Source organism: Corvus kubaryi, unplaced genomic scaffold (assembly GCF_017639235.1).
Source record: "Corvus kubaryi isolate FWS band 111438036 unplaced genomic scaffold, C.kubaryi_AGA036_p1.0 68, whole genome shotgun sequence".
Classification (NCBI taxonomy): Eukaryota; Metazoa; Chordata; class Aves; order Passeriformes; family Corvidae; genus Corvus; species Corvus kubaryi.
In genome coordinates, this window is record NW_024582056.1 from 21,843,918 (window position 1) to 21,871,189 (window position 27,272).

The 27,272-nt window shown below is 43.9% G+C and overlaps 1 protein-coding gene across 7 annotated transcripts in view; it reads left to right on the forward strand.

The window, feature by feature from the left end:
• RIPOR2 (RHO family interacting cell polarization regulator 2) overlaps positions 1-27,272 on the forward strand; it is a 108,629-nt gene that overhangs the window by 73,933 nt on the left and 7,424 nt on the right. For 5 of the 7 annotated variants that reach the window (XM_042048695.1, XM_042048698.1, XM_042048700.1 and 2 more), the window contains exons 2-19: positions 429-555; positions 1,720-1,875; positions 2,505-2,583; positions 2,802-2,825; positions 3,821-3,874; positions 6,735-6,884; positions 7,818-7,881; positions 11,784-11,827; positions 13,101-13,226; positions 14,614-14,762; positions 15,809-15,938; positions 16,478-16,624; positions 17,952-18,641; positions 21,299-21,483; positions 23,235-23,403; positions 24,816-24,951; positions 25,853-26,014; positions 26,985-27,143. In XM_042048695.1, the coding sequence (XP_041904629.1) occupies positions 455-555; positions 1,720-1,875; positions 2,505-2,583; positions 2,802-2,825; positions 3,821-3,874; positions 6,735-6,884; positions 7,818-7,881; positions 11,784-11,827; positions 13,101-13,226; positions 14,614-14,762; positions 15,809-15,938; positions 16,478-16,624; positions 17,952-18,641; positions 21,299-21,483; positions 23,235-23,403; positions 24,816-24,951; positions 25,853-26,014; positions 26,985-27,143 (2,725 nt within the window). In that variant the 5' untranslated portion in view covers positions 429-454. Of the gene's footprint in view, positions 1-428; positions 556-1,719; positions 1,876-2,504; positions 2,584-2,801; positions 2,826-3,820; positions 3,875-6,734; positions 6,885-7,817; positions 7,882-11,783; positions 11,828-13,100; positions 13,227-14,613; positions 14,763-15,808; positions 15,939-16,477; positions 16,625-17,951; positions 18,642-21,298; positions 21,484-23,234; positions 23,404-24,815; positions 24,952-25,852; positions 26,015-26,984; positions 27,144-27,272 lie in introns of those variants that run through there. The other 2 variants (XM_042048697.1, XM_042048699.1) reach the window with 1 other exon arrangement.

The following is a 27,272-nucleotide window of genomic DNA, read 5'->3' on the forward strand; positions in this document are numbered from 1 at the left end:
CATATAATCACACTTTGTAGTGATGGTGAGCGCCTCCTAAGAGCTCTGCATGCTCCCAGAATAATTTCCAGGACAGATGGGGACCCTGGGGCTGGGGGTGAAGCATGCCAGGCATGGCAGAAACTGGGGATGGCATTGGGATTATCACACTGAAGTATCTGGTTTCTAGTCCCACATCCAGACCCTCTTTGTGTCTCTGGTACATTTTCAGTAGACCCTGGGCTGTAAGTCAGAAGTTTAAAATAGGACCGTTTTGGTTTTGAGTGGGGATGATTTGGCAATGCAAACAGATTTGTGCCCTGGCTTGCAGCCCCTCGTGGGGTTCAGGTAGCCCTTAATGTCACTGATGGACACCAGGCTGTCCGGCCTCACCGCCTGCCTCTTACCATAACTCCATCGTCACTGACATGCTTTCTGTTGTTTTTCAGGAATATCTCCGAGGCTTCCTGAAATCATGTCAATAGGATCACATTCATTCTCCCCAGGAGGTCCTAATGGGATTATTAGAAGCCAGTCCTTCGCTGGCTTCAGCGGGCTTCAGGAAAGAAGGTCCAGGTAAGTGCCCTTGCTCTATAAGGGGAGATTCAAAATCAGGCTGTAAGGTAGTCCTGGGCTTTAGAGGATGAAGGGAGAAAGGAGGTGAGAGAGGACTTCTTTCTCTCTGACTGTCTGCCAAATACAGTGTCCTAGGCTAAAATGCCTCTATATATTGTTTGTATAACTAAGCTGTTACCCTCTGCCTGTTTGCCTCTGCCACATTAATGCAGGGCTTCCTCACATGCCTCAGAGCTGTGAGAGAATTTCAGAGAATCATTTTAACTTATGCAGTGATCTTTTCAACATGTGAAATGTGCAGGAACATGATACACTTCACCTCACCCCCAGTTCAAGACCACTGCTACCTAAAAGACAGTTGTGTCATTGCTGCACTGCTATGAGTTCAAAACAAAGCTGTTTCCCTGAGTGTGGCTACAGAGGCCTTCCATGCACTTCCCTTTAGCTGGACAGGACTCAGGGCTTTGAGTCAGGCATGCCCAAGTCATCCAGTCCCTGATGCTCCCAGAGGCTACTTTACAATTGATTTTAACTTGTGTAGTCTCCCAGTGCCAGACCACCAGTTAGCAACTGAGGAGGAACAGCAGGCAAAGGGTTGCCTCCCGTTGTCAGCCCAAGTCAGTGATGGTGGTTAGATGCTGACCTACCCCCCAGAAAGTCACCAGAGAGGCACCTGTATGCAGGACAACAGCCCTCACTTTGCCATACACTCCACACTCAAGATACACTCCATACTCAAGACCAGTGGTGCGATACTGTCCTCCAGAAGCACTCTTAACCAAATCCCAATCTTCCTTAGGAGCTGCAGGCTTTACATCTGAAATTATCTGGGCTCCCCTTTCTTTTTAGCACCTGGATACAGCTCAGCCCTCTCATGGGCTCTCTAATGTGAGTTAGGACAGGCATGGTATAAGACAGAGAAATGTGTGATGAGCCTCAGACTTGGCCTTGCATTACCAGACAAGCATTTGTGTCTTGGGAAGCACTTATCCCAGGCTGTTCAGATTCTTAACCTGTAAAGAAATGCAGTCCTTTAACTGGCAGGCACAGAAGCAGATTCATTTTGGCTAGCAGAGATAATATCAGAAGATTTCTTCAAGCTACACTCCTTTGAGATTTCTATGATTTATAGGGATTTCTTCCTCTTTGATGTTCATTTTGCAGGTGTAACTCCTTTATTGAAAATTCCTCTGCGCTCAAGAAGCCCCAAGCAAAGGTGAAGAAAATGCATAATTTGGGCCATAAGAACAGCACCATGCCCAAAGAACCTCAGCCTAAAAGAATGGAAGAGGTCTACCGAGCCCTGAAGAGTGGCCTGGAGTAAGAGCTTTTATCCTGCTTGTTGATTGAAGCTTTCTGTGACATTTTAGAGCCTAGGGAAACAAGAACAGGGATCCTTCCTCATAAGAAACAAACATACACCTCTTGAAGTCTGGATTGTGACACTTAGGATCTAAAATATTTGTATGGAACACAGGAATACAAGAGGCAGAATCCCATTTCCATTCACATTTGAGAAAAGCTCCAAAAGCCTGGGATCTCAACATCAGATTTTTTTCCCTCTGATCGTAGAGTCCTATCAAAGGCTTGTATTGCCTTTCAGATAACATCCCAGATGATAACAGGGCTTTTATCAGCCAGCTACAGGGGCAGCGACTGGAAGGCACCAGCCCATAAACTAAGCAGCAGATTAGCTTACTTGGAACTGGTTGTTCAGTGTAAAGAGAACACCGAGCTCTTATACACAGTTAAATAAGTGGGCTCCTATTTATTCCCAAAAAGGCAGCAGGGATCTGCTTTTAGGACAGATCAATGTAAATGAGTTTTTGTCTGTAAACACATCCAGTGAGGACAGCCATTTGTCAGGCAGATTCTCTTTTAGGATGGTCATCAGCCAGCTCAGTATGTGCTGCAGGGCTCATGCATCGTTCTCTGGTTTGTGTTTGCAGTGAGTATCTGGAAGTTCACCAGACAGAGCTGGATAAGCTGACTACTCAGTTAAAAGACATGAAAAGGAACTCACGCCTGGTACGTGCCACGCTTTTTCATTGTGTTGATGCACCGTGGCCTTCTTGAGGTGCTGGAGCAGCCAGGGGATGGGAGTGGGATACAGGGAATTTGCTCTCATGCTCTTCTTCCCTTCTAGCCATGATCTTGTTTGTGAGTTCTGTTGATTGTCAAACACTTCTTTCTCATGGTGCTGTTGTGTTGCAAAATTAATCACAGTTTCCTGTTTTCTGTTGCAGGGAGTCCTGTACGATTTAGATAAGGTACGTTGCGCTCTTTAACACTCATTTTGCAAGGAGGTATTAATATCTGTACAGTGTACATGGAAACCTTGCTCAGAGGGATCTCCTAGCCATGCCAACACCTGCATTTTCAAAGGAAGAAGTCCCACTCCCCTCCTCTTCCCAGGGGCTCTGGTATTGCCCACTAATGCAGAGTCAAACACAGTGTGCTCACTAATCTGGTATCAGATGTACCCCATCAACCCTTGTTCTGAGGTCTGCTAGGTCAAACTGGCTCTGGGATGGGCACAGGCAGAGAGACAGACCCCTGCCAGGGAAGGAGGGAAGAAAATGGAGGAGAGACTTCCTTTTTCTGTCAGCTGACAGCCATTAAATCCATTCCCTTGTACAACTTCTCTCAGCCAGCTCCAGTCAGATGGAGGCTGACAGGGGAACACGGGGGGCTGGGCTGGGATCCAGCTCAAGCCCCAGTTCATTCCTGCTCCTGCCAGTTCTGAAGAAGGAAAAATTGAAAATATATTTTCCCTGAAGGAAAACTTGGGTGAAAGAAAAGTTTTCCAAAACACTTCCTGAACAAGTCTGACATTTTTTTTTCAGTCAAAATGCCAAGCTTGGGTTTATCCTCAAAACCAGCTTGCTAAGGAAGAGAATGGATCTTGAAATGCAAAACCTGATCAATATTAATACAGGATTTCAAAGTACTGAAAATACTGGGTTTTTTCACCTAAAAAAAGTTCTGCTTTCTTTAATTTTAATAATAATTGGAAAAACCTATCAAATAAAAACTCATTTTTATTTAAAAATATATATTAGGTGTAGAAGTGAAGGAGCTCCATTGTGAGCAGTAGCTTAACAGTAGTAGGGTGGGACAACTGATTCCAGATTCATGGTCAAGGAAATCCTGTGTGTTTTAAGGAGGAGTATTTCTGATCCATGGGGACTAGCAGAGCTAGTGTGGCAGTGTCCTACCGATTTATTTAAAGGTGCCTCACCCTCTGCCTTTTGCTTTCTTTCAGCAAATCAAAGCGGTCGAGAGATACATGAGAAGGCTGGAGTTCCACATTAGCAAGGTAATGTGCTCTCCTATCGTCTTTCTTCTGCATCTGTTCCTATATTATTGAGGAAACAAACCCCTGGCTTTGTGCTACCCCTTTGTGCTGGGGAGGCCACTCCCAGATTTGCTACTTTTTTCCGTGATAGGCTGGTGGTTGGAGCCAGAGAAAGGGTTTCCACAAAGACCCCAAGGTCCAGCCGTGCCCCAAGACACTCCCACATGCTTTTAGGTACAGAGGGAACACAGGGTTGGAAACTTGCTGGGGAATATCTGTCTCACAGCATGCATATTGTCAGACTTTAGGTAGAAAGAGAGTTGCATCTGAAAGCAATTTAATTCAGCAGTTATCTCTAGCACACACAGCAGCTAGTTTGGATTTATTCCTGGATTTCACTGTTAATGCTTTTGCTGCGTGGTTTGGGGCCCACATCCACTTGAATACATTGGTGAGAATATTCACTGGAGGTACTTGTGATTTATACTAATACATTTTAGAGCTGGACAAAATCCATGGCATGTATTCTCTTACTTATAAACATATCTGCTAGTGATTAGTTGCTTTTTTGAGCCTGACAAAGGAATGAATTTTTTTTTGACAGATGAAACGTCTTTTGAGAGTAATTTGAAAAGCATTTGCGCAGCTTCAAGTCCTCTAATTATGACAACCTATCCACACCTTTTAATTTCAGTCTTCTCTTACTCTTGGAGCCAAAAATAAAAATATAAATCATAAGGTGATAGACTGAGATTTTGTTCCCCAAGCCACCTACTCTCTTGCTGGCAACATGAATGGCAAAAATTAGTACTTGAAGAACGTTTCCATTCAAATCCTTCCCACTTCAGCCTGCTCAGAGCTGATGGTTTCTGGGTTTATAATAAGAGTGAAAAGCACCAAACGCAAGTGGTAATGCTGGTCAGTGTTACTCAGGATTGCAGAGTACATGAGTTCACTCTCCGTAACCCACGGCAACAGAGACAAAAGGAGCTGATTGTGTGGCGTTAGAGCCTACAGGCTTGGGCAGGTGGAGAAATATCTGTGTTACCAAGGATAGAGAAGCTCTTTTTCAGCAGTGCTTAATTAGGCCCACAGAGATGCCTGCTGCCTGCCTCTGCTCTGTAAAGGAAGCAAAGCAAGGAAAACGAGGTGCACGACAGCAGATCCCACATACTTGGGGAGCAGATGAGCATGTCCTAGTCACACTCACATGGGCAAGAGCAGGATATCAATCCCAGACCAAGGTTCCACTCTGATGTCAGAAGTAAATACCAAGTGACAGCTATTTATAGTAGCTGTTTTTAGCTTGCTGGCTTACAAGGGAAACAAAAGTGAGTATGAGTGCAGAAAGCTTTTTTGTAACTTCAAAATGGCAAAATGTTACCTGTGTCTTCACTACCTTTTGCTGAACTCTTTCACTTTGCAAACATTCCCTGTTTTGGATAGGGTGCCCTCGAGTCAGAGGCTTCAGCCACCCGGTATCCAAGATAGCCTTGTAAAAATGGACCTAAGGCTTTGAAGCCATCAGGAAGACAAGTCCCATTCCTAACAAATTAGCAACAGCACTTTTCGTTAGAGGTTAAGCAGGCTTGGAAAATGGGATTTGAAACATGCCTGGATTGTCGCATCAGGCTCATCTCTAACTCAGCAACACAAAGTCATAGACTGATGAAGCGAAGATGCTGGATGCTTTCATAGAAAGAAATTCTGCCATGAAAATCCATTACTGAGCAGGAGCACCATGGGACACAGGGTGATCTCTTGATTTCAGCGATAACAATGGAAAAAGTTATTCTAGGTAAAACCCAAATATCATCCTGTTTTAGCAGGGACATTAGAAGCAGAAAGAAGAGACAGCTTCTTCCATTCCTGTCGTTCTCCTTACCCTGATAGTCAGGTTAGAAAACCCACATCTTCTGTATCTGGCACATTTAGTTTATAAAAATATAAACCACTATATATAGCTGGTGTGTGTATATATCTATCTACACACACACACGTGTACATATATATATATATATCAGCCTATACTACTGCAGACTCTTAATGAACAACTCAGATGGAGTAAATATATATGTTCAGTGCAGGGATTAGAGGGAAAAGGGAAACCAAAGCATGAGATGTGTAAATCCATTGTCCTCTGAAGCTAGATCCAGGTGAGACTTCGAACAGTGTGTGACTATGTTTTGCGAGCTGTTACAAAATGTTGGGTGCCTAAGTTGTGTCAAAGGAGTGTGAGAAGATGACTAGGGAATTATTTAAATGCCTGGGGGGGTTGAAGTTCATAATACTTTTTAAATTTGACATCAGCTGTTTGTAAGCCCTTTACTTGTGCTGATTCCAAGTATTACTCCCAGTTTCTGGAGGATGGATGATAAGAATTCAAAATGTCACTCCCAGCTTCCAGTACTACCTATTAGTCAAATATTGCAACAGCCTTGATCCATGGCTGGCATTAGGGAACCAAAGCCACCGCTGACCCTGTTAAATGTGCCACTTACCACTTCCAGTTGCATTTGGCAGTGTGGGCATTGCAGTTGCCTTTTAAAGAGCTCTTCCAAAGTGAGATGTTTGAGAAGCTGGCCGCATTCCTGCCTCACTGTTATGATGGGTAGAACAGGAGCAGCAATGCTTAGAGGCATGCAGGGCAAGCAGGTGAATTGCTGGCATCTACTGTTGCTCTATTGAGATTTTTACATTGGAAGTTACTTTTGTGTTTCTCGTAGACTGCAACAGTATCACAGCTTCATTTCCTCAGCCCCTCCATTGGATATAATGGCTTGGCTGAATTTTCTTTTGATGCAAATTACTTCATTGTGTTGGTTTTATTTTGCTGGGTTTTCTGGGGTTTTTTTCAGTACACTTTCCTTGTTCCCTCTAGGTGGATGAGCTTTACGAAGCCTATTGTATCCAAAGACGCCTCTGTGATGGTGCCAGCAAAATGAAGCAAGCTTTTGCAATGTCTCCTGCCAGCAAAGCAGCTCGAGAGAGTTTGACTGAAATCAACAGGAGCTACAAGGAGTACACAGAGGTACATCCTCATCAGCTCATTCTTTTCACTCTCATGCTGTTTGAAAGCCATGGGAACTTTGCCACTATTTTCAGGGAGAGTTTCATCCAGACAGAAGAAATAAAAGCAAACTCAGCAAAGAAGAATTAGTATTTGTTGTTCTTCAGGTGAATACCTGGTGATTTACAAAGACAGGTTACATGGCTTCAAAGAGTTCCTTGAAATAACAGTTTAGACTCTCTGAGAGCAGGGTTATACCCAGGAACTGCAGCACAAGAGCAAAAGCATAAATCTGCCCCAAACCTACTTCAACTACCTCCTTCCTGCCTGTGGATTTAGGGATGGCAGGTTGACTGGAAACCATGTGCATACGGACATTTGCTGCATCCTACCTGTTGTATTTGCTCTGATCAAAATCTACTTTGTTAAACAGGCAGTAGATGATGGACAACAGTCTAACAGTGCTGCAAACATCCTGGCACACAAACTGTGCCAGCCTTCCAAAACCTGAAGGAAGAACTGGAGAGGGTCTGATACCCATCTCCCACAGTCTTCTTTTCTTAATGTAGTCCATGTTTCTTGAAAGAGTAAATCATGGTGGGAGCCACTTTGCCATAGAGCTGCTGCTGCTGGCACACATCTTGGCTGGAGAGGACCAGAACAGTGACCAGGTTACACTCCAAGGACCACAGCTTCCCTTTTGCCAGCAGGAGGATTGGCACACAGCAGCAGAGGAGCACAGGGTTGCAATGTCAGCAAAAGCAGGCAGAGCTGCCATTTTTCGGGTCAGACCTAGCTAAACAAGAAGGATGGCTCTGAGACTGACTTTATTGCAAATCATCTTTCATTTGCCTAACAGAATCTATCCTTACAAACAGACTTTAAAAAAAAAAAAAAAAAAAAAAAAGCCCAAAGAGGGTTTGTCTGACCTCACTGTTTCCTTTTCCAACACAGAACATGTGTACCATAGAAGCAGAGCTGGAAAACCTATTGGGGGAGTTTTGCATCAAGATGAAAGGTAATTGCCTTTTCACCTTTCCCTTCTTTCTCCAAAACAGTAGCAGTTGCTGCACACATTGGTGAGGGAATCCAGACGTTCTGTGGGACATGTATTTATGAGAGGTGGGGTTTCCCAGCCCCTCACACTCACTGCTGAGCCTTCAAACCCCCAGCTTACACCCCTGCCCACTGCAAAGGATCACAGAAATGGGAACACCAATGCTTACAGACTTTCTGAGATTCTGCTTTTTGTTTTCTAGACTAATTACCTCCCACAAGGACTTCTCCCAACAGCCAAAGCAATTCAATTTTGAAGGCTGCTGTAATTTTTGCCTCTATTTCTGTAATTCTTTGAGAAGACTGGGAAATTATGTGAATTTCCATGCAGCTGAACTTGAAATTCAAAATACCTTCTCAATTTGACATCAGCTATTTCTAAGTCCTTTACTTTGCTCATTGTGACTAATACTATTTTTGACCAAATGTGAAAACAGCAAAAAGCTGGGGATAGTTTTCCTAGATAACTCCGTGATGGCATTCACCTTTCCATTTTATTCCTTGTCTTTATGACAGGGGAATTTATGGGTTTAAATACAATGGAACCAGTTTTACCTGAAGCCTCAGTGGATCATCTGATATTGCTAATGCTGTTATCCCTTTAAGACTCAATGTCTTAAAGAAGGGATTGGGAGGGAGGGATTTTTTGGATCTTCAGTCACTGACATAAAAATAGTTCTGTAAAACAAAATCAGCATCTAAATATTCATGAACTCTTAATTCTTCACTTGAAATCTTGCCATTTAAAACATCCACGGTATTGCTCGTGAAGTTTAGAGAGCTCACAAATCTCATACAGGGTTTTGATTTTGCCTGCCTTGTCACAGTTGTTTCCTATGATTGCATTGCGTAAGATTAATTTTAGATTAAATTAAAATAGCTACTCTGTGCTCTCATATTGGAGAAAACAATTGCAGCAGCTGTTGGAGTTCTCCTAGCTCCATCCCTCAGGTTTTAGATGAACGCACGAGGCTGAGCCAGATATTTCTGTGCAGAAACCCACAACAGAACCACAGTGTGGACATGCTGAATGAAACAGCATCACAGAGTGTATAAAGGGATTTGCCAGCTACCTTGGAGCATTTCTTTACTTGCTGTAAATGCAGTGCACAGTTCCTGACAGCAGGACATGTTGCAGAAGGTGTCACAGTGTCACAAATGGCTGGGCTGGAGAGGTCTGGCCCCTTCTCTTTTGTATACCAAATATTCCAGCAGAGCTCAAGGACTCTGGAGAAGGGAGAAGGTACTGCACTCACGTGTGGAAGCAGAGCACAAAGCACAAACAGCAGCTGCTTCTGAACACAGTGTGCATCACATAAAGAAGCCCAAATTAGAAAACAGCAAAGAGAAACGCTGTATTAAGTATTCTCTAATTAGGGCATCTGAGATTTCTATCTAGATAGTTTTCCCTAGGAAAAGGAATCCAATAGGACAATACAGCTATTGCTATTGCTGAGGCTTGCAACAGCTCTAGCACAAAAGCTTGCAGATCACACAGCAAGTTTCCCCCTTAAGTTATACTGCAGCATATCCAGCTAACTTTAGGATCTAATTTAAAATCAAAGCATTCCTCTCCCCAAAGCTTATCTGTTCCTAGCCATTCCACTGAAAGTTATTTTTATTTTGTGCCCTCTGTCACTTACACTGAAAGCAAGCCAACCTACACAATGCTGTCAGGAAGCAGGGGAGTTGCACAGTGCTTTTATGACTGGTGTTTAAAGAAAAAAAAAGCCTAATCATTTTTCAAAATCAAGATAATAAATGTGCCAGCAGGCTTAGATAACTGGTCAGGATTAATCAGTTGTTGAAGTTTACCAGGGAAACCCGGTGTGGAAATTCCTGTATGGAATCTGTGTGTCCTGTTATGATGTACAGAAAAGTGCCCTTATGGCTGTTTGAAGTGCCAGGACAGCAGGAGGTGAAAAGGCCAGATGTTTCACTCAAGGGAGAGCAATATGCTGGCCTGACACACCAGAGGTTTTGTGACATGGAGCCCACCACCAGCAACCATGGTCCAGGAGTCCAGCACCCTGCACACCAGCAGAGGTACACGTGCTGCATGAACCCCAGGTGGCCCTGCCTGCTTACCACAGCCACATGCTGACCCCTCAGGAGCAATCTCCTGTCCCGTCTGCTTTTACAAAAGCATGGTGTTTGAAACTGTATGATAGAGCCATTGGTTCCTGCCATTATTTTAGTCCCCAAAAGCCATTCAGTCACCAAAAACTTGTTTCCTGTGAAAGTAGTTATGCCCTGTTGTCAAGTCAGCCCTAAGCCCCCTCTTCATTATGCTGAAAAGACTTGACCAGCCTGGTTGGGCCAGTCACAGCTCATAGACCTAAACATCCATATCGGGTTTTAAGCTGGAGTTTCCTCACCCTCCCACCCCATGGACTGGGCAAAGAAAGGACCCTTTATTTTCCTCCGATGCTTTTGGTGATGTGTCCCAGCAGAGATCAAATTCACTTATAAAAGCATGCCTGGGGAGAGAGGAGCAGTGGTGGAGTGCTAGTAATCTTAAATTATTTATAAACAGTAAATAAATTAGAAAGGAATTGGTAATATGAGTTCTGTGCAAGGGCCTCTCTGTTCTGCCAAACACTGAGATGAGCAAAGAAAACTCTTTTCTGGTCAAAGAAATGGAAGAGGCAGATAAGCAGATCACAAGGACAGTCCATGACTGCATGCAGGATTGAGTTGCTCCTGCAGTACAGCTAGCAGGACTAATTCATCCCTGCAAATATAGCCAGCACTAGGGTTCCTCATACTTGCCTTGATTTTAACACACCCCCTGTATGTTCTGTTGTGGCATTCCTTTCTCTGCCACAGGCTTTGTATGTGGCCTCAAGATGGTTTCTTTGGGCACTGCAACACTAGAGGCATAGATTTAGGCTCACACAGGCAAAGCTGGGTAAGTTTTTATACCAAAACAAGTGCAATGGCTACATACTGAAGGGATCTGTGAGAAAGGAGAGGCTCCCTCTGTGGGAAAAACAACCAGCTGAATCCTAAAGAAAAGCAGGTCAGCAGGCCAGGAGAGGAGTGGTAATTCCCCTTGGATTTCAGCATGGTGCCTCAGGAAACTTTCATTTCATATGCACAGTGCTGATATAAAAATAGCATTGTGTCCTACCTTAAAAAACCCCAAAGCCAAACATGTATCACAAGTGCTTTGCTGTGCTACTTTTCCCGCTCCGGGGAAAATGGCATTAATCTGCTATTACAGATGTCAGTCATGTTTTGTGATGCACTTACTATTGGAAGACACTCAGCTCTCATGGGAATGATAATGTTATGAAAAGGCCGAGCAGGAGCCCCCGTTGCTTGCTGTGTCTCTGTAGCGATGCACTAAAAAGGGATCTGTGTGGAAGTGTGGAGCTCGGTCGGGTTGGCGTTGAGCAGCACAACACGGCGATCAGCAGCTCGCCTACACCCCGCCATGGGAAGGGCTCTCAGCTGAGTGTCTGAAGCCAGGTGACGTCAGGAAGCTGCTTCTCCTTTCTCTATAATTATTGTATAAAAGGAAACTTTAGGCTCTCGTAGGGAAAAAAGGTGGAAGGTATAAATCTTCCATGAGCAAGAAACCACAGCCCAATGAATTTTATATAAAATAAAGAAGAAAATAGAAAATAAAGAAGAAAATAGAAAATTAAGATGGGGGGCTGTCTTGGTTTGGAGGGTGCACAGGCAGCAGTAAGAGGGGGGATATAAGCAGCAGCTGGGGGGGCTGCAGGAGGCTGTTGCTCTCTTCTGTCCAAGTGTGGCAATAGTGGCCCTGGGCACCCCACTGCACCCCACTCTTGGGCTCAGCTGCATTTGGCAGCCCAGGCCCTCCCACAGCCCCTCTGTGTCTTTCCTTCTCAGGTCTGGCTGGCTTCGCTCGGCTCTGCCCAGGAGATCAATACGAGGTATGTCTGCGTGGGTTTTTTGTTTATTTAATAGCAAAAGAATCAAAAGGAAGGCAGATCTTTGCTGCTTTTTACATCACGATGAGTAAAACCTTTTCACATCAGCACCTCAATAAACAGCTGTTATTTTTCCCATAGGTGCTCTGAAAAACCTTGCAGTTCTCTGTATGTCTGCTTTTGTCAGGGCATCTGTCAGAAGACCTGGATTTTACATTCAGAGAACTGGGTGATGGCTATTCAAAGAACGATGAGCTTTTTTTTTCAGCTTTTAAAAATCTTATTTGTGACAAAAGTTTCTAATTCCCCTGGAAAAAAGCATATGCCCCATCCCATGCACGTAGGGCAAATGAGACACATCCTTGCAAGCATCCTTTGCTGAATGCATAGGCTCTACTTCATCTTATAGCAAAGCAGCAGAAAGACACTGAATAACCATTGCTTGAGACCCAGATGTTACCTGCTGTGAGGCTGCATCAGGATCTCTGGTCATGGCAATATTTCAGAAGAGAACATCAGGAGCATGCTAATTAGAGATGGATTAAAATAAAAGCCTCCAGCTCTACCAGAACAGAACTAACCCTGCAAGAAATTTACAGTGGATTGATAGTGGATCCCCCCAGCCAGTACTTCCCAGCTGCCTCGATCATAGATTCATTTGTTCCCACTCTCATTCCCTGTGACGAATGACTCCTGCTGCTCTCATTCCTGCTTCCTCTGTGGGGTCAGTTAGTTGGTGCAGGTGTCTTCCAGCCAGCCCAAAGTGGTCTTCCTGCTCTTGATGCTTCAAACTAGGTTACTGCACTATGGATGTCATTCATTTCCATCATCAGACAGCCAAAACCTCACAGCTGGGGAGGTCTCTGATGGGGAATGGCCAAAAGCTCACCTGCCTGGGCAGGCAGCAGATCCAGCAAGTTGCAAATGTTAGGAAAGACCAGGGTGCTTTCATCCTGCCCTCCCAAATCTCCCTTGCCCTACCACTTTCCCTGTAAATGGAATTAAATGCCTTGAAGCTTTGTTATGAGTCATCCAGTTACATGAAGGTAAAAGCTTGGGTGAGGGGTACACTACCAAAAGGAGCAATTAGGAGAGCTGAGAGAGAGAGAGATCCTCCAGTAGGTTTTTCCTTCTGACTCAAGGAGAAGCAGAAGGGCAGCACCTCCACCACTAACTCTTCCAGCCTTTCTCAGATCCTTTCCCCAGTTCTGCTTCTGATATTTGTGCATCATGAGAGCAGATTTCTCAAGAAAATAAGAGGATTTTTCTTTTTCAGATTTTCATGCGTTACGGTCGCCAGCGATGGAAACTGAAAGGCAAAATAGAAGTGAATGGCAAGCAAAGCTGGGACGGAGAGGAGATGGTTTTCCTCCCTCTCATTGTTGGACTGATCTCCATTAAGGTATGCATGCTGACTCCTTTGCCTGCCAGCAAGGCAGGACTCAAGAACCTGCCTTCTCATGCACCATCAGCAAAAACATAGAAGCAGATCATTAAACTCTTTAGAAATGAGCCACAATTAGTATTTCTGACACACCTACTAAAGTGCTGTAGTATTGTCCAGTTTAGATACAAGACTAATCAGTTTGTGAGAGCTGGGAGAGGTTTTCTTCCCAAACTTTTCTATTGCTGTTCCACTTCTTCATTGCTCCTGGCCTCCCAACACAATTATTTCCTGGCTGAAGGTCCATATGCTTTCTTTCCAACAAGCCTCCAACCTAGAGAGACCCATTCTCTGACCCCTGTCCAGAAATTGCTGCTAAAAACCATTCTAGATATCCCTGGTTAGGCAGCTTAAACAGAAGAATGTCTCAAAAGTCTTAGGGGAAATTGCCCACTTAGACACTGCGAAGACTTTATGAAAAAAAATGCAGGTGATTATAAAACCCACAACCAAAATAATCCCAAAGGTGTGAGACAGTAGGTTTTCAATGAAAGGCAAGTTGTGACACAGGGTGAGTCACTCTTTTCAATCTAACTCACAGGTTTAAGGTGGAAAGTTAGGAGAGAACCCCTTTTTTAGTACACAAGAATCCCAGTATTATTAAGGTTAATGTGTATATTCTCTTCCCTTTTTGGACTCTGTCCAAACACTTTCACATAAAAGGTTCAAGAACTGGCTTTCAAGCAAACAGCCAAAGGCTGGTTTGTGTAGTAGCTGCATATAGAGCTGTCACTCTTGAATTTCCAGGCAAATATATCTCTAAATATGAATAGTGTGCTATTCTTACTGTAACAACATGTATGGAGGTGGTTCCTCAACAGTAGATCTGTGGAAAGCCTCACCAAAGGCCATCCTTGGTACAAACAATTACACGGCTTCAGAGTTACAGGAGAGAAATACCTGGAAGAGAGCTCCCTTGGGAATTATTAATTAGGCAGGTTACATCAGGAGATTCCCAGTCAGGAATTTGTCAACTGCTGAGAGACTCTATGCCCTCCCTGTTCTTACTCTTCCCTTGGGCTCTGCTTATTGTTAGTGCAGAAGATCAAATGCAAGACCAGACAGCCCCTTGGTCTGAGCCAGCATGGTTGTTTTTTTCTGACACCTATAAAAAACATTAACAAAACATAGAATAGTGATCATACACAACTATGCATTTCTTAAAAAAACCAAAACAAAACCACCACCACACCTCAGATTTTTTCCTTAAGTAATGCAACAAACAATCATGTTTTAGAAGCCTTTTAGCAAGGGGGCCAGGCCAGACAATCAAAACTATTACTTTGTGATTAAGGATTGCAACGCCTTGTGTAGTCCTAAATATCCTGGTTTGTGTCTCTTACAGGTCACAGAAGTTAAAGGACTTGCTACTCATATCCTTGTGGGAAGTGTAACCTGTGAGACAAAAGACCTGTTTGCAGCTCGGCCTCAGGTGGTTGCAGTAGACATTAATGACCTTGGCACAGTAAAGCTGAACCTTGAGATCACCTGGTAGTAAGTAGAAGTCAATCAATCAATCAATTAGCTGTAAAACTTCAACCAAAGAAAAAAATGGTTCATCCATGTGGGCTGTTCTCTCCATATTTTTCCCTGCTGAGGAAGACTGTCAAGGAACTGTGGCCCAAGTTTGGTATATGAGAAATAGTTCATGGTCATCCACAGTTTGCCTGCTTTTCCTGTGGTAAAGAGGGTTGTGTCTAGTTTCAGCTGTTAAATTAGGTTTGGTAAGTACTGACATCACAAGGTATGGGAAGCACTTAGTGATGATAGATCTCAGAATCGTCTAAAGCTTATACTTCTTCAAAGCTTATAAAGGGGACATAACTGAGTGCTCATATATTCTTTTTTTTTTTTTTTTTAATATGAAAAAAATCAGTGTAAAAATCAGTGCTGGATTTATGGATTTACACTAGCATAGCCAAGTTCAGGAGTTGGCCCATCTTTAAAAGTTGGCTTTTAAGGGCTTCATACACCACAAGAGTGATGGGAAATCTCTTTGCATTCTCTCTTCACGTTGGTCAACCTAGGTGAGCTGGTAGCCTTAGGATACAAACCCAATTCTCACTGTATTTTTATGAAATAAGTAAATGTCTTTTCTGAAGAAGCATTGACACATTTAACTTTTACAATCATGTGTGCTGTTTCTTGTAATGCAATAAACATGAAGCCAGCAATAACAGCTCCTGGTTTCCTTTATAATGCAACAGCTCTATTAATAGTTGAACACCTTTCTCATTAGTATGTGTGACACTTGGCAACTCAAATCCAAGAATACTTTTCATGTGAGAAGAATAACATCAGACTACGCTACATAAATGATTTCTGAGCGAACACTTTTATCAGAAGCGAAAACCACACTTCTGAGACTGCTGTCTAATTAACAACATTTTCTTTAAACACTTCAGTTTAAAAACTCGCTACCTCTGGGTTTTGATGTGCTAATAAACCACCTTTTCAAAAATCCTTTCTATGGACCTGAAAGTCCCTCGTGCTCAGCCTAACAACCTTTTTTTCCTCCCCTCTTGTTTGTGTATCTGTAGCCCCTTTGATGTTGAAGACTTGACCCCATCCACAGGAAATGTGAGCAAGGCATCTGCTCTCCAGAGGAGAATGTCCATGTACAGCCAAGGCACTCCTGAAACACCAACCTTCAAGGACCACTCATTCTTTGTAAGCTCTGCTTGGCTTCATGTTTATGTAATGAGAAATCCTAAAGCAGTTCAAACACTGCAAACATTTCATTGCTTTGCGTGTCTAAGCTTTTTTTCCCCCTGGTTCTAGGAGGTTCCCCTTACAAATACTCATAAAGCAAGTGCATTCCCAGCTGCTAATCCTAAAAGAAGGTGACTATGATCCTGCCATCTTTGAAACTATGTGGCCAATTAATGCATACCTATCCTTCTTGCCTGACTGCTATGATACTTGAATAATCCTTAAAAAATGTGTTTTCATTTTGCAACAGTAGTTAAACAACCATTATAGCACAAGTATTTTTAAGTATCCTGTAGTAAAATTTACCTCTGTACTGGAGATATTCACAGGGTGTTCCTACATTTTTGCATGAATCAAATCCTGAATGCTTAATCAGGCCACCTGTACAGAGATTAATTTTACAAGTGCCACATCCCATGCCTGTAATTTAGTACTCTGCTACAAAGCATTCATTTAACTTGCCCTTCCTCACACCCTCTTTGCTTTAAATGTTGAAGAAATGGCTGCATCCCCTGCAAGACAGGCCAAAGTTGACAATCTTAGATGCTCTTCAAGACACTTTCTTTGACAAGCTTCGTCGCAGTCGCTCTTTTAGTGACCTGCCATCGCTCAGGCTAAGCCCAAAAGCAGGGCTAGAGCTATATGTGAGTCCTGGTTTTTGTTTGGTGAAGGATTTTTTCAGTCCCTGTGTGGTATCTCCATTCCCATGCATGCTTCATGTATTGCTCTCTGTTGCAACTCACTCATTTTGCTGACTGATTAGAGGGCAGGACATAACTGTGAGCCCATGTGGCTCTCATTAAATCAAAATTCCTCTTGGTTTCTGCAGAGATAATGATCAGAAGTCAACTCTCTGTGGGCAGAGAGCAGGGCAGGAACACAAGCCAACAGTGTTCTTAAAAATCACCTGCTACACTGATTGACGCTCTACGTTTGCCTTGTAACGTGACTTTCAGAAGCTAAAAGCATACCCATGTCAAGGGAAAGAAGGAGTAAACCTTTGTCTATGATTATGTTTAGGGATAAAAAGCTGCTGGAATACTAGAAAAAAACCCAGAAGTTTTGGACACTTAAGCTTAACAACATGTGAATGCCTCCAGTTCTTTCCAGCAAATTGTCAGCAAAATAGTAGTTGCCTTCCATCTGTGCCATGCATTTCTGTGAGCTGGCCGCGTAACAAAGCCAGATCTGTAGGTTAGATAGGCAGGTTGTGATTCCTATAGTGATTTTTCCCCATACATCTATCAGAGATTAATACATATATATATATTTCTGCCCTGATAATTCTGGAGTCTGTATAGGCTGGTTTTGCTTCTTAAATGATCAGTGTCCTGCTCAATACACCACCAATTTTGCTGTCTCATTTCAGCAGAAACTCATGTTGGACAGGACTCCTGTATAACTCATGTTCAACAATTGTTACGGACACCCATGCCACATGCAGGACATTGAATAAAAAGAAATAGCACGGTACTATCACCATTAAACCACCATGGCACTAGAGAAACTCTTGGAGGAAACTGTGTTACATTTTATGGATTGCTACTTTAGAAGTCAGAAAATAGATAGGACAGAAATCTGTAATGAGTGGGAAAATGCAGACAAGGTGGCTTATGTACAATCCCATTAAAAAGGGCCATGGTACAGGAACTAGAGCAGTGCACTGGAAATGCTGTCTTAGAGAATATAGTAAGGTGAGCAGAATTCATGTCTCTCTTCTTGAGATCACTTCCTAGAGATCTCTGTTTAGCAGAGATGCTGAGCCCAAATTTTCCAGAAATTTTCATGCTGAAATTGAGGAGTCATGACAGATGAAAGCGGAAGTTTGATCTGAAATATTTTTTCCATCTCTCAAGTCTTGAATGCTTCTTGAATCTTTTTCCTTGCCTTTTTCTTTCCTGGGCACATGCTGTATTTTTTTCGTCTTTCCAATGCTGCATGGAAAACATTTTCTCCCTATTATCTTTTCAGTCGAATTTGCCAGATGATGTCTTTGAAAATGGGACAGTGGCCACTGAGAAGCGGCCTCTCTCCTTCACTTTTGGTGACCTGCCTTACGAAGATGCCGTGCCCCCTGCCAACTCAGCAGAGTCCTCGTCTGCTCGTGTCAGCTCCAGCCCTGACATCACTGTGATCCCCACCCAGCACCGAGCCCTCGAGTCCTCCCAGAGCTCAAGCCTAGACTGCAGCAGCAGCGACTCCCACAGAGACTCTGTTGCTGAGCCAAAGGACCTGCCATCCCACGGAGAGGGAGCAGTGGCTGAGAACAAGAACACCCCAAGGGCAGCTCCTGAAGTTTGCCAAAAAATCTCTGATGCTGGGAGCGATCGTGTCTTTGTAGAAACAAGTGTCCCGGTGTCTCTCCTGCAGGACACGGATGAAGGTTCAGAACTCAAGCCCGTGGAGCTGGATACCTATGAGGGCAACATCACAAAGCAGCTGGTCAAAAGGCTTACATCAGCAGAGACACCCCTGGCCCCAGAGAGGCTGCTGTGTGAGGGATCCATTAGTGGGGAATCAGAAGGATATAAGTCTTATCTCGATGGAAGCATTGAGGAAGCCTTGCAAGGGCTTCTCTTAGCTCTTGAGCCACATAAAGAGCAGTATAAAGAGTTTCAGGACCTGGATCAAGAAGTGATGCATCTAGATGACATCCTAAAAGTGAGTACATTTTCAGAAAATACTACCCTAAAGAAAATCTGAGCAGGTAGACTCTCCTCCCTTGCCTTGCAAACGTTAAAGTAGGCTTTCTGGAGAATAGTAGAATTCCCTGGTAGCAGATTTGCTCCTGCTTGGAGCATCCTTTCACAATGTTCCATTTTTTAACTTTTGTCAGCAGTGTGCTTATCATAGCCTTGTGTCCTCAAGCAACAGATCTTTTATCAAAACATGGGGGAAAGAGAAAAAGGTGCTATGACAGAAGGGTAATTAAATTATACCCTTCCCTGAACACTTTGTGAACCATTGTGAATCACCACTTGTGAACCCATTGCTTGTGCCATACTGGAGATCAAATACAGCCAAACTTCTGCCTTTGAAATCCGTGAGTCACATCCTTAGTGGGTGTACTTTAGCATACTACCCCTGAACTCCATGGAGGTGTGCAAAACTATGCTAGCTGAGGCCTTGTAGCCATACAAGCTGCATTTCCTAAATTGCCAAAGGGATTTAGAAGCACAAGTCTCACTGAAGGTTGCTGTCCCCATGTCACCTAGGCATGGCCTTTTCCTTTTTCCCTCATCCATTTTCATAATGAGAGACATCCTGTCATTACATCAAGATGCAGAGAATAATGTTAAAAGTCGGAAGAAAAGGGGTTTGCATGTGTGTTTTTAATATGTTTACTGTGGATCACTGTGACTCATATCTCCCCCATGAACAACAACTCACGGCACTGCAAACAGTATTACTCTGCAAACAGTATTATATGGGAAATAATCATTTCAAATGCTTCATATTCATATGCAAGTTGGTCTGCTAGTCATTTAAGCCTCATCGTTCAAAAACATGGCTGAGGAGGAAGCAGGGAATCATTTATTCTCCTGCATTACCTTTGTACAAAGAAACTTTGTTAACCTCCTTATTTCCATTGGTGTTTACAGCTGCATGGTACTTTCCCAAGTTAAGTGCTTCTTTTGACAGCCTGCAGCCCCTGTTCCTTGCATTATTTATTCCTAGAGAGGTTCGAGCAGACAAAAAAGGTATCATTACTATTATTTTCTCACTTGGTACAAAGAGGTCAACTATCCAAAGGGCAGAGGGACAATGGAGACTGTTTATTTAGAATGCTTTGATCAGAAGTTACAAACAGACAGACATGGGATGGGGGCAGAGAGGATGGACGTGTGCAGACAGGATTCCTGCACACTTGAGATGGATGCCTCTACCAGATACGTTAAAGTCTGGGTGTCACCTATTGATCAGCTCGCAGACTGACACTCAGCATCACCAGCAACCATGCCGAAAGGAGCTGCATGGACTCCTCATGCAGAAAGGTTGAGCTGCAATCCAGCTGTGGCTGAAGAAACCTCTCTTGGCCATGTTAGATGAGCAGAGAAAATGGCCCACATGTTGCTGTTTGCTTTTGCTTGAAGAAGCTGCACTACCAAGCGCTGAAGGAAATGGAAGCTGAAACCATTGGTGCTGCACAAGAGGCAGGATACAGCATCCATCCTTGTCACAGATGTGTTGGGAAGTATGTTTGATCAGCTAATGACTGTACAGTCAGTTTAAGGACTCAAACATCCCACGTGCAAATGTGTGGCCATTAGTATTGTGTGCAAACGAATTGCAAATAGAACTCCAACTCCCTTCAGCTCTAGAGCAGCTGGTGCTGAATCTGAACTCCTTGAGAGGGCAATGCATTTCTTTCTGTGAGCTGAGACGATGTCATGGCTCCTGCTTGGGACTGGAGGATGTAGCTTGTATAATGGCACCAGTGGCTCATGTCTGTTTCTTATCAAATAATCACATAGTGTGAAAGATGTCGAAGTTATTGTCCCAACCAATGGAGATGATCCCTCAAGTTACATCTGATTCTTCTGGGTGACCCTGGAAGCAACTCTGTGGGCATATCTGGATGAATCGCCACACGGGGCCAGGGCCTTTCATACTTCCTACAGCAACAGCAAGGTTTCCTTTGCATTTCTTCCCTGCAGTGAGGTGGAATGGTTTCCCCCCTCTCTCTAGCACTGTTAGTTTCTGAGTTACAATACTGCCTCTCTCTGTCATCTAGGAATCTGATGCCTTATTGGCTTTTCTTTGATAATCCATTTGGCTTCAAAGGCCACAAAAGTCCTCTCATTCCATTAAAAAATGGGCAGATATGGGACCAAATTCATTCCTGGCTAAGGTCTGTTTGACTTACATCTGGAATAAATCAGGTAGTGCCATTGGATATGTATAAATTGGCTTCTGTAGCTAGAACAGCAATTAAGGAATGTGCCTTCCCCTTTCAACTTCCATTGCATTAATTGCCATCATTCCTTTTGGAGAATGCCGAGAGCTGCGAAACTTGGATTCAAGAAGTACTTCTCATTTCTATAAAACACATTGAATTTTGCCTTTGAGGTTTTTCCTTTGGGGAAGAGAGTGGGTAGCATGAGGAGGGGAGGAGGAATGGAAGGATTTTCCCAGTTCTCAGGCTTTGATTGTATATGCTATGAATATGAAGGCTTGAAATGAAACACCCAATAAAATGAAGTTTTAAAAATAAAATGAAGAATTTGAAGTTTTAAGCTTTATCCTTTTTTGTTTTTTCTTATCTTTCTGTAGTAGCTAATATCTGGGGTTTTCATTGGTTCGTTCTGCCTTTGCAGTGCAAGCCAGCAGTAAGCCGAAGCAGGTCCTCCAGTTTAAGTCTAACAGTTGAAAGTGCTTTAGAAAGCTTTGATTTCCTGAACACCTCTGACTTTGATGATGAGGATGGTGGTGGTGTGGAGGTTTGTAATGGTGGAGGAGGTGCAGACTCGGTATTTTCAGATACTGAGATTGAGAAGAATAGGTAAGTTTGTAGTACCTGCCAGCTGCGCTTACGCCAAACTGACACCCTGGCTCTTTGTCGCTAACAGGGGATCCTGGTGCACAATTTATTCAAGGAAGACTGACTAATCCTTGATGACTTTTAGGGTCAGAGGGCTCCCCATGGCTGCTGCATACAAAATCTTTAGTTTCCAGGACCATTTTTTTTCCCCCTGTTCAAATATATGCAGTCTGTCCTCCAAAGGAGAAGGGTTAATTAAATTAAGCTGACATCAATACTGGCAGAGCCTCTTCCTTGACATAGGTTTGGACCTGGCTTTCCTTGGATGTAATTACTAATTCCTCTGTGGTTTTTCCCCCCCCTCCCTTTGTCTTTTCTCTCTAGCCGAATGAGTCTTTGCAGTGGATTAAGCTTGTCAGTAACAATAACACAGGGCCAGATTTAAGCAGCATGATGTAGGTTTCCTTTGGAATGTAAGAGTGATGGCTGGTACTCTGTTCATGGCCCTGCGTGTTACCTGCCCTTCTTTCATCACTTTTGGTCTTTCTGAGAAAAAAAAAAAAGCAAAAAAAGAGAAAAAAGCTGTGGTGTTGTGCCGTGGCCTGCCATTGTGGTGTGACTTTAAGATGCTGTGCTTCGATCATTAGATCTTAAAAGCATGTTTGCATCCTTTGAGCTGACACGATGCCCAGCAGGCACGTAAGCGGCACTAGAGCTGGAAAAAAAGAAAGGAACACAGTTCCCTCACACCCTGTGCTTTCCAACCAGGGAGCTGTACCACTCACAGCTTGCTTAAAGCAATTTGAATGCAACCAGCAACCACCATGCAGTTCCCATCATCTCATGTCCTCATTCCAGAATAAGACTTGGTGGGAAAAAAAATTTGGGAAATTGTGTTGCTTGCTAAACTGGCACTCTGACCTCAGTCCAGTCTGTGCTGATTTGAGGATGTAGCTTCAACCAGTTAAAATAGAAATTAAAATTTCTTTTTTCCCCTCTGGCTCATCCCAGACAGTGCAGATTCCCGCTTCCATTTTTAGATGTGTAAGTGTGTGACTCAGTGTAAAGACTGCAAGTGTTGAAACTTCTGAACTTGTAGCCAAACACACTTGCCATCTGGGGACTGACCTCAGGCTTTGCATTTAAACACAGGGAGGATCATTTGTACAGCAAGACAATATTGGAAATAATGATTTAAAACACAGTAAGACTAGCTCTACACTTTCAGAAACAATTGGCAAAATAAGCTCTACACATTGTGTCTAAAACAGCATATGAAAACATCATGTCTCTTAGTTTAGCAGTGGTTTTCCTTTCCTTCTGCAGTGAGCCTTAAATTTGGCAGGAGGAGGACTCAGAAAGCACAGAGCTGTTATTAGCAGCTCAGTGCTTGAGAAGGTACAAATTGTCATGGTGCTTAATCCAGAGCAACTGGGCAGGTGATTCATCACAGATGGGAGAAAGCTGTCACCACCAAGGGACAGTAACCACGGGTTAACAAAGCTTGCTGTTGAGGGCATCACATCACTTAAGGCAAGCCAGTCAGGGGACAGGTCTATCCCTTAGATGGGTATGTCCCTCCTGCACCCAGCCAGGGCAGCCCTGCTCCTTTGTGATATGATGTGCTCATCACCAGGTTTCTGGGTACTTTCAGCTCTTCTGCCGTGCTCTTTGCTCATCACCTTGTGTGTGAGTGTGAGGGGTGTGGGTGTGTGTCTGCTGTGGCAGCAGCCGGCTCTGCACTGACCTCCTCCTCCCTCCCTCCTCCCCAGTTACAGGACGGAGCACCCAGAAGCCAGAGGCCACCTGAGCGAAGCTCTCACCGAGGACACGGGCGTGGGCACCAGCGTGGCTGGCAGCCCTCTGCCCCTGACCACAGGCAACGACAGCCTCGATATAACCATAGTTAAGCACTTGCAGTATTGCACCCAGCTCATTCAGGTACCAGGCCTGCCTCGTTTGGGGGCATTTATTTTAAAATCATTCCTGCCTGCAGCATGGGTACAAGCAGGCTGGCAAGGTCAGCGCTGCTCCTGCAAGGCAGTGGGAGCGCAGGGCTGGGATGGACACCATGCTGGGGTAGGATGGTGACCCCCTCACCCCAGCCAGATGTGCCTCCATTGTTTCCATCGTGGACTGTTTTGGAGCAGACCTGGCATGTGAACTGTGGGGCACTTGGCACGAGCTGCCCAGGAGGGCTGAGGGGCAGGGCAGTGGGGGACAGGGGCAGCCCCTGCTCTGGGTTACAAACTCCTGCTGGCTTCGCTGGGAGGTCCTCAGCGGAGTCAGTCCCCAGTTAAAGCAGCCCATGTCTTCAGAGGTAAAGCAGGAACCCTGTCCCCATTGTTTAACTGAGCCCCAGATGAGGCTACAGCGTTCAAGAGCAGAAATGAATTTTTGCACGAGGCAGAGAAATTCTGTCTGCAACAGACACAGTGATATCAAAATTGTCAGTTCATGCTCACAACTAGAGGAATTTTTCTGTAGTTTTTTTTCAGAGCCCATGCACAGCAAATGTGAATTTAAACATCCAGTAAGTGAGGGCATCAGGGTTTTCTTGACAAATCAAAACATGCTGCAACTTTCTCTTTACAATTATTTTGTTCTTTCATCTAAGATATAATTAGCTTTATTTTCCCAAAGGCTCATTGAAGCCATAGAGCATGAGCCTGATTCCAGCACCCTTAGTGCTGGGCTGGAAACTCTGCTGACTCACAACTATGAGAAGAAGGGAGGCTTTTGGTTTCAACACAAGAGTATACAGTAAATACACAGCTGAGTGGGGTGAACTTGAACTATGTCCACACAGAGCCGATTTGATATGAACATTATTTACTGCTGAAGAAGATGCAGACAGCAGCAGTAGGGAGTATTAGCAAGGGTTAATTAATTAATAAAATTAGTAAAGGCACCTAAGTAATTGATCAGAGCTGAAATGGAATGGAGAAAGAGCAACAGAGGTCTTCCTCTATGCAGGGATGTCCTGGAAGTCTACAGCCTATGTTGTGTGAAAGTCAGACTAATATTCTTGTCTGGCTTTAAGTCTTATGGTGACAGGTTTCTTTAGCTTTGGAGAGTGTGTAAATCAGAAATTATGCAAATGGCTGCTTGGATACTCAGGTGTCTGGATCTGTATGTAGATATTGAAGGTACAAGGAATGATACATATCAACCAGGACCAAAAAATATCCCAAAGACTAAAAACTTTTTTAAGTTTGAGGAGATCCTGTGGTTCCAGGCAATGAATTTGTCATTGCACTTGAGTTGTTTTGGAGTTTTTTGGTTTTTTCTGAGGCTGGGGGTTTTTTTGGCTCAATGACTCCTTTTTGTCTCTTCCCATTTCTCTTCACCAGCAAATTGTGTTCTCCAGTAAAACACCATTCGTGACAAGAGACCTCCTGGATAAGCTGTCCAGGCAGATCCTTGTGGTGGAGAATATTGCAGAGATCAGCACTGAGAACTTGGGAAACATCACCTCTCTTACTGATGGTAAGAGCTTAGGGGGTTTCCTTCTGACAAGGGTTTGTTTGGCGTGTGTGTCTGCTGAAATAATCGCTGTGCAGAGCTCGCCAGCGGTGCAGGCGATGCCACTGCAGTAAGGGCTGGCTCGGGGTCACCAGGAGGTGCAGCAGTCACCACAGGCAGGCAGGTGTCACCTCCATCTGTCCTCACCACTGGTATCCAGAAATATGCAGGTGAGAAAAGACTTCTTACCCAGCTTGATGTGCAGAAGATGGACAGATGTCATTGGTGGGATGGGGTGGGGATGCTACCACCTCTGAAGACCTAAATTCTTCTTCCACCTTTCTTTCCTGAGGAAAGCCAGGATTTGCATTACAATATCAGAGGCATAATACAACTCTTTGAACATTTTCATTTTTAGTCATCTTTGTGGAGAACTGCTTAGTTATTTTTCTTTTTGCATCTATTTTAATACTTGGAAGAGTTTGACAAACACATAGTTACCATTATGTACACTCTGGCAGGATAGGTAAATACTACAAGGTGTATTTACTATATCAGAAAATTGAGGAAAAAATTGAGTGACTTACTTGAAGTCACAGAGCAGTGCTAGGACAGGGACCAAACTTGGGCACACCATTTGTGGTGTTCCCCTAGTGTTTTGTGCTATCTAAAAGGAAGAGACATCAGTGCCAAGAGCTGGATCAGGAGCAAATTTTCTCAATTACAATGGGAAACAGAAAAAACATGTTACAAATGTGGGGTAGCACACGGTTGTGCTCTGTGAAGATAATGGCTCAGGGAAACCCAGGGAACAGTAACTGTCCATCAGTGGGATAGGGTGAGATTTCCTCCACTCTTACCATCTTTTCTCAAAATCAATGCTTCCAGCATGGCTTTGTTTTATCATTCATTTTGTCTTCTCCAGCAATTCCAGAGTTCCACAAGAAGCTGTCACTGCTGGCTTTCTGGATGAAGTGTACTGGCCCTTCAGGAGTGTATCACACCTCTGCAGACAAGATGATGAAGCAACTGGATATCAATTTTGCCACCACTGTGAATGAAGAGTGTCCAGGACTTGCAGAAACAGGTACAAACTGCTGCAAAAAATTGTGTTAGCCATCAAAATGGAGAAGAGTTGTGTACTGAGCTTTGTTCTCCAACCCCTTGGAGATCTGTTTGGCCACAGCTCCAAGATCTCATTTGAAAACTAATGTTACAACTCTTGAAACAGTTTTGGCCCAAATAATCAGATCATACTAGGAGAGAAAGGTGAGGTTTGTAAGCTAACCAGAAAGTAAGTCTATTCCCAAATACGGGTTTATAAGTGATTCAGTCAATCAGGAATCCTTGCACTTAATTTTGTGTGTCTGTATAATGTCCCCACCCCAATACAGTGCACTGGGATGAAATTAATCCACATTCAAGTGAGTTTGTCTGGGCAGAGGTTCTTATCTTGAGTGGGATGTACCACACCTCAAACTCCAGCTTATACTGACTAGCTTTCCCTTGGACAGAATGGGGATGGAGGCTGATTTGCCCAGGTGTGGGCACCTGCACTGTAGATGCCTATGCAGGGCAGTGTTCTCCTTTCTGCTCCATGCCATGGCTCTCACAGACACTGCTGCAGACTAGCTTTCTGCATGCCACACACTCATGCAGGAACATAAAAAATAGCAAAGCCAAATCCTGCCTCTGTGCACGTCTCGCGTGCCTCAGTGGCACTGTGAGGGTGAAACAGGCAGTGCATGTGGAGAGGTTTTACAGTTCAGGATATTGTTTAGGTGGAGATGATGCTGTATGGATTGCACAGGAAGCTGCACTAGCCATCTGTAAACTGGCAGAGGTTTGTCCTTACAAAGATATTCTCTGGTAATGAGACCTAGACAGGGAGAAGGCCTGTCCAGCTTCTAACCTAATCCCAGCTGAGTTTAGAAACATGGGGAAGTACCTGGTCTTGCAGATTCAGTTCTTTCTTTCTAGTTTTGAAGTGCACTGTGTGATTTTGCCAGCAGCTTTTGCTCTCACTAATCTGTCCTTTTGTCCATGGCTGCCTGCAGTCTTTAGGATCCTGGTGTCTCAGATCCTGGACCGGACGGAGCCTGTCCTCTACTCCAGCATGGCCTCTGAGACCATTACTGTCTTTCAGTATTACAACTACTTTGCCAGCCACAGTGTCAATGACCTTGGAAGCTATTTGCTACAGCTTGCAAAAGAAGGTAGGGTATATAAATTCTGCTGGCTATTTAGGGAGTACATGCCTGTTCTTCTGTGCTCAACACAAAGCAGATGAGGCTGATTTTGCAAAAGGAGAGAAAAGAGACAAAGAAGTGCCCTGGCTACTAAGT